General features: G+C 38.6%; 2 protein-coding genes across 2 annotated transcripts in view; both read right to left on the bottom strand.

Moving 5' to 3' along the window:
• The window catches only part of LOC122250861 (uncharacterized), a 33,997-nt gene extending 27,775 nt beyond the window's left edge, over positions 1-6,222 (bottom strand). Inside the window, exons 1-5 of the mRNA XM_086531798.1 lie at positions 6,207-6,222; positions 5,867-6,060; positions 4,727-5,362; positions 2,353-2,523; positions 1,180-1,289 (exon numbers count right to left, since the gene is read on the bottom strand). Of these exons, the coding sequence (XP_086387924.1) occupies positions 1,180-1,289; positions 2,353-2,523; positions 4,727-5,362; positions 5,867-6,060; positions 6,207-6,222 (1,127 nt within the window). The remainder of the gene's footprint in view (positions 1-1,179; positions 1,290-2,352; positions 2,524-4,726; positions 5,363-5,866; positions 6,061-6,206) is intronic.
• Positions 6,223-6,566: 344 nt separating this feature from the next.
• Positions 6,567-7,500, bottom strand: part of LOC122250862 (uncharacterized) — a 21,890-nt gene continuing 20,956 nt past the window's right edge. Inside the window, exon 4 of the mRNA XM_086531669.1 lies at positions 6,567-7,500. This exon is cut by the window's right edge and continues 859 nt beyond it. Within this exon, the coding sequence (XP_086387795.1) occupies positions 6,606-7,500 (895 nt within the window). The 3' untranslated portion in view covers positions 6,567-6,605.

Genomic DNA, 7,500 nt, shown 5'->3' with positions numbered 1-7,500 from the left:
TTATTCTTATTATCATTATCATTATTATTGTTATTATTGATATCATCACCATAACTATTCTAATAATGATAATAATGATTACCATTATCAAATTATTGTTATTATTAAAACGATAATAATAATGATGATAGTGATAATAATAATGATAATAATAATATCAATAAAAAAAATAATGGTAATGATGATAACTATGATGATAATTATAATAATTATAATAATCATCATAATAATAATAATAATAACAATGATAGTAATAATAACAATGATTATGATAATGATAAATAGATAATAATAATAATAATAATAGCACTATCAATAATGAAATTAATATTACTAATGATATTGATATAATATTACTCATGATAATAATAATGCATATGCATGCATATAAATTCATAACTATCTCGTCAATGACAACTCGTAAAGTTAGAAATATAATTAAAGTTATGATTTGATGAATATTGTAAACCAATGAAATTCATAAACTGTAAATAGTAGATGAATAAAACCGCTACTCTACTCCACTAATAAAAAATATATCTTCCCCCCGGAACAAAAAATACAAAAAAAGAAAAAGAAAATAGAAAACTTTGTCCCCAAAGTTAAAGTCTTGAGCAGATTGTAAGATTTCGTGATTTCCTGATCAATTGATTGCATAAAGGAAAATGGAGTGTAAACATTAACTTCCTGCCATTGCTTCCGGACTTTTAAAACATTCAAGGATTATGCAATAGACAGGAAAAAAAGGAAGAGAAAATAGCGAAGGAGGACAATGACTTCAATCAAAGCCCCGTGTGCATAATAATCACATGCATATTTATTCGAAAAAGTCCGGAAGTCGCCAGATAGGATTTCGAGTGGTGGTATTTCTCGGTCGAAGTCGAGCCAAAATCGACCTTATTGTTTTGAATTATAACAAAGGTTGGAATGCGAACATATTGGATATAGTTATTACAATGATATACTTGTTATTCTACCTACCCCCCTCCCCCTCCCCTCTCCAGCGTTGCCATAATTCTAACTCACGTTTGGTATCATCTCACATGATCAAATTATCAAATTATTATTATTAAAACAATAGTAATAATGATGATGATAATAATAATAATAATAATAATAATAGGATGTTACTAAGGGATATAGAGAGTCGTATCCTTTCTATTTCTTAATGCGATATACCTGTCGCCATTTCCGCCTCCATCAGTGTTACCCGAACTGCTACTGACGACAACTGTTGTGATGTTGGTACCATTGGCGAGTTGGATGACGAGGTTCTGGTAACTGTGAACCTGCCAAAGAGTGGAAATTGTGTGTGATTAAGAAAAGAGTATTTTCATGAGAGTAAAACTTAATCTTAGATGAATGTTTGGAAGCGTCGGGGAAGAGCAAATGAAAAAAAAGACATTTAGATATTTTGTTCATTAAAAAGTTATTTACTATTGTATAGAAAAAAATCATTCATGCAGTTATACATATCTCTTCATATATAAATGTCATTTTTCATAGCAAATAACCAGCTAATCATTGAAAAAGAAAATAGTTAAACAAAAAAGATCCGATTTTCTAGGAACACGATAAAACAAGCGGTTGATTTCTTTTACAATGAAACAACAAAATGAGTGATGTCGCGTAAAAAAAATCAACAGAACAAATAAATCAAACAATTTAACTGAAATACATTCCAAAATGATAATTGTAAGAAATAGAATTAATAAATGAGGTGAACTTTATAAAAAAAAATATATATATATGTATATATATATGTATGTATGTACATATATACATATATATATATATATATATATATATATTTATCTATTTACCATATATATACATACACATCACTTGTAAGTAAGTTGAATTAATTAATAGAAATACAAATTCTAAACTCACTGATTCTGTTAAAACAATAAGCTAAATGAAACAATTGCAATAAAGCATTGATCTAAAAAATATATAATATTTCAACCCACCTTAATAATCGTTATGACAATAACAATGAGACTGCAACTACTACTAAGGATAATAATAACAATAGTATAATTACAAGAATTATGATGATGATAATAACAATGATAGTTATAATTAAAATGATATTAACAATAATGATAAGGATAATAATAACAATAATAAAAAATGATAATAACAATGATCTTATCATAAAGACAATGAAAAAATGATATTAGAAAAAAAATAGCACTGATAATAATAATTGATAATGATAATAATAATAATTACAACAACAATAATCATGATAAAATTAACGACAAACAATCATGATAACGCCAATAATAATAACAACAACAAATGAACCATTGAATAAATAACATCATTACCATTGCATAATCTCACCTCATTGACGACCGACTGACTCTGGTTCTGCAGCTGGTTCTGACCCAAGCCCAGGAGAGGGTACAGGATCTCCATGTTGCTACTGCTGGGGGAGGTCACGGGGGGAGGGGGGAGGGGGGTCGTCTCGGGGGGCTGTTCGTACTGGGGGTACACGAGGTAGGCCACTTGACCCTGGGGGGAGGAGGGGGAGGAGGATGAGGGAAGCAGTTTTTTTTTTTTTTTTTTGTAATGGTGACGGTGGAGTGTGTATGGTGAGGGTGTTATTGTGCGTTGTGTATGGTGATGTGTTAGGTAGGGATTGATATGATGGTGTTATTGCATATTGTGGTATTGCTGTAGGTATATAACGATGGTGATTACTATTGTATATGATGACAGTATTATATATGATGGTGCTATAAGAATGATGAAAATAGTGAAAGCGAAGATGATGATATTAAAGATAAGAACAAAAATTACATTAATAATAATGATAGCACCCATAATCACGATATCAGAAAAAATATCGAACATTGTAATTTTTTTTTAAACGCCAATGATCATAACGATGTCGAAAATACAAATAACAACAAAAATAACAATAACAAAGATAAGATTATTATAAACAAAGAAACATTAGTTCGATACCGTACGAGTTTATCTTGTTATCAAAACGACACTTTAATCTATTTGACCGAATTGTTAGTCCAACTGGCAACCACTTTGCTTGTTTATTCTTTAACTTCAATTTCCGGCGGCAGCCATTGCGCCAATGTCGCTGGATTTTTTTTCTTTTTTTTTCTTTTTTTTTTTACAATGTACCCCTGGCTGTATAATTGTTGTGATCATACTATTCTTATCAGCATTATATTTTTTTGTGTTCTTTATTTTTATTCTTTACACTTTTTTGTTGTTGCCTTTTTTTCTGAGGATACAACTGCATCTATTTTTATTTCAGATCCTGTAAAGTTGAATGAAGTTTGGATTATAAGGAAAAAAACATGATTACAGTCATTATCATTATACTTATCATTGTCTTTGTTGCTGAAAACACAGCTGTTTTTCGTTATCACTTCTTGCGACATTTTCCTGCTGTGTGTGTGTGTGTGTGTGTGTGTGTGTGTACGTGCGTGCATGCATCCGTGCGTGCGTGCGTGCATGCATCCGTGCGTGTTTGTGTGTTTGTGCGTGCGCGCGTGCGTGTGTGTGTGTGTGCCTGTACGTGTGTACCTATGCGTAAGCAAGTATGCGTGTGTTTATCCCTGTGTATATGTGGAAGATTCACGTTGAACAAGCTGTAAACCAAAGGAAGGAAGGATCATGGAAAGCTGCGTCAGCCGCCGGCCTTTTCGCTCTGCTGCTTCGAGTCCTGATGAAGCGGCAAAGCGAAAAAGCCGACGGCACACGCGCCTGTTTTCCTGCTACCCTTCGCGGTCCGCTTTATTATGCGTTATGTATGTGTATTTGTATGTGTTTGTGTTTGTGTTTGTGTTTGTGCTTGTGTTTGTGTTTGTGTCTGTGTTTGTGTTTGTGTTTGTGTATGTGTATGCGATGTGTGTGTGTGTTAATGCATAAGTATGTGTACATAAATACATACTCGTAGATATATAGATATATAGATAAAGAGAGGGATAGAGAAAGTGAGAGAGAGAGAGAGAGAGAATGTTTGTATGTGTGTGGGCGTAAAATTAACTACCCATGGGCATGTGAATGTATATACTGCATAAACAAATTAAATTACATGAATAATTACCCCCAGCACCTTTTGATGGCACTGACGTCATCAAATTAAAATTGCCAAATGAGATCAAGTTGCACAAATGAGCGAGATCTCATGATAATGATGGTGAAGGCCTTGCAACGTGTTTGGTTTGATGCGAGGCAGGAGGTCATGACCTAGAGAGAGAAATTCGGGGAGCGGAGAGGAAGGGAAGGAGATAGACGGATAGAAAGAGAGGGAGGGAGATAAAGATTGAGGGATGGGGGAAGAGATAGGAAGGTAGAGAGATCGAAGAAAGGGAAAGAGGGTGAAAGAGATGAAGGGGAGAGGGAGTGTAGAGGATAAATAAAGAGACTTGGAGAGAGAATGAGAGAGAGAGAGAGAGAGAGAGAGAGAGAGTGTGTGTGTGTGTGTGTGTGTGTGTGTGTGTGTGTGTGTGTGTGAGAGAGAGAGCACATAGTGCGTGTTTACGTATGCGTATCAACAAACAAACACAAACCACGGATATAAACAAAGGGACAGTTAAAACATCAGACTGCAAGACCAATGAACAGACACACATACATACAGCAGAGACGAGCCAACACAAGATAAATCAGATATTCACCTGGATATAAATGGATAAATAAATCCTACATGATGAATCTATCGGAATCAAAACAAAAGACGACTCACATCCAGGCTTGACAGGTCGAGGTCGAAGGGGTAGTTTGTGCCGTTCGCCTGACGCAGGTTCCCCAGCAGGTTGGATTGGATGCGGATTGGGGTTCGAATCTGCACACTTCCTGGATTCACGGTTTGGGATTGGCTTGGATTCGTGATCTGAGATTGGCTTGGATTCACGACCTGAGATTGGCTTGGATTCACGACCTGAGATTGGCTTGGATTCACCACCTGGACTTGGGCTGGATATCTGATCTGGGATTGGCCCGGATTGACGACCTGGGATTGCCCCGGATTGACGACCTGGACCTGGGCTGGATACCTGATCTGGATCGGACCTGGAATCGAGTTTTGGACGGCGTCTGGCTTCTTAACCTGGAAAGAATTCGGATTGGCGACCTGGAAATAAGCTTGATTCGCCTGAACGCCACCTGGAGGAACGACCTGGTGACCTGTAACGCTAGCGGGAGTCACGACCTGTAGACCTGAAGCGGAGTGGCCGATCTGGATAGGGTACCTGACATGGTAATTGTCCGGGAAAGTGTTCTTGACAGGTCCTGCTTTTTCGTTCTGCGGATTACTCGAGGGCTTGACGAGGGTGTTCACGTCCCCCCCTACTAGGGTGGGTTGAGGGGGGGTTGGGGGGGCCTGCAATGGAAAGGAAGGAAGTGGAGAAAGAGTAGATAATGTGGAGAGACAAAGGGAAAAACTTAAAGCCAGAGTCAATATTACATATACAATGAGAAATTATAATATCACTGTTAGTGCTACTATTGTCATTATAATCATTCATCATTACTGACCATTATCATTGCAACATCACTTTGCAACTGATACTACTGTGAATACAGTGTTGAACAGTTTATCTGTTTATACGTACACACACATACACATATACACATACACACACACACACACACACACACACACACACACACACACACACACACACACACACACATATATATATATATATATATATATATATATATATATATATATGTGTGTGTGTGTGTGTGTGTGTGTGTGTGTGTGTGTGTGTGTGTGTGTGTGTGTGTACTAACCAATCAATCAACCAAAGTCAATCAAGCAATCATCCGCTCAATCACTCAACCATTCAACCGAGCGGACGCCAAAGCACGCCTGACCCACCGCGCCTGGACTGGCTGCGACGCCGCCTCCCTGCTGCAGGAGAGCGATGTGCTTGAACACCTCCTGCAGGCTGCTGAGGTAGTCGTCCTGCGTCATGCTCGCTGCTGCGGGCGGCCGGAGGGGGATCACCCGCACGCCGCCTCCGCCTCCGCCGCCGCCGCCGTCAGCGGGCTCTCTCCTTGTCGAGATCTTTCCTGGGGGATTATTTTTTTGTTTATTTATTTGAGTATGTTTACTTGTTCATTTATTTGATTATCTGTTTATTTGATTATCTATTTTCCCGATTATTGTTTTCATTATCTATTCATTGGTTTGTTTATTTAATTCATTGCTCATTTGCTTCTCAGTTTCACCATCTCCTTATCAGGTTATTCATTTTCCTTATTTATCTTTTCATCATCTATTTCTTTGTTTATTTTATTTTTTTATGATTCTGTTCACATTCTACATGCTTATTCATTCATCTGTTCAGTAATTGATTGCATCATCATTTGCATATCAACAATTAATCTGTGGATTCATATCTTTAATTGCTTTTATGCTAGTAGATGTTTTCCAGGAAGTCGATTTACAAATATGGCATGGATATTGTAGTAGCGGAACTAAACACGGGTACTGTATTAGCGTATTGTATTAGTAAAGTGTATTTGTAGTTCTTGTTGTTTCACGTACATTATGTGCATACGTTTTGTATAATTGTAAATTTGATTAAATAAAGTGAACATTCGTCATTAAAAACTCATCTATGGATATCATTTCCATATATAAGACATCGTCTTATAAAAATACTAAAGAAAATAAAAAATACAAGATGGGGCTTAATCAAAAGTATCAAGTGTGAGCAATAAAAATAATCAAAGGAATTTAAGGTCTTGAATTGACTGATATGTTGGGAAATACTTTTGTGGAAAGCAGTCCTACCTGCAGGATGCCTGACGGAGTCCTGGGAGCGTAGTACTACTGAAGGAGAAAGAGTAGGGGAGTAAAAGGCGTCAGGAGGACCTCTCGTGGACGGCTCTGTGAGGCCATGAAGGGCAGAAGAAAGAGGTCGGGGAGAGGGCGAGAGCGAAGGAAAGACAAGGGAGAAATTGTAGGATCCCGGAGGGCTTTGAGGAACAGGAGGCGCCGAAGGAGTGACTTCAATGCGCTGAGGAGGTGTCGGTGGAAACCCAGTGGAAACCTCCGTAACGTGAGGGAGTCCTTGGAAGGAAGTCCCTTGAGGAAGCCACTGGAGGAGGCTGGCGAGTCCAGGATCCAGGGACGTCTGGAGAGCGTCCCCAGCAGGAAGAGCGGGGTTGGGTCCTTCAGAGGGTGGCGGCCCATGCTCTACGCCAGGACTACGGGGACTCTGAAGGCGCAGGTCGAAGGTGGGAGGAGATGTCGAGGGGCGGAGGAAGAGAGGAGGTCGAACGGTGGGCCTCAGGAAGGGAAGGAATTGGTCTGATCCCGAGGGGGAGGTTGGAGGCGAGGTTGAGGGAGAGGGGGAGGGGGAGGCAGATGGTAAGGAAGGGAGGGAGGCCGACGAAGGTGAGGAATGGGAGGATGGGGGGAACCAGGAAGAGGAGAGGACAGAGGGCGAGGACTGGTTGCCTGTGAGGATCGGAGTCTTACCAGCATTCTGAGTGACGTGGTTT

Source organism: Penaeus japonicus, unplaced genomic scaffold (genome assembly GCF_977035675.1).
Source record: "Penaeus japonicus unplaced genomic scaffold, GWHDUDI00000001_assembly GWHDUDI00000036, whole genome shotgun sequence".
NCBI lineage: Eukaryota > Metazoa > Arthropoda > Malacostraca > Decapoda > Penaeidae > Penaeus > Penaeus japonicus.
Note: the sequence above shows the minus strand (reverse complement) of the source record. Positions and strands in the feature narration are given on the sequence as shown.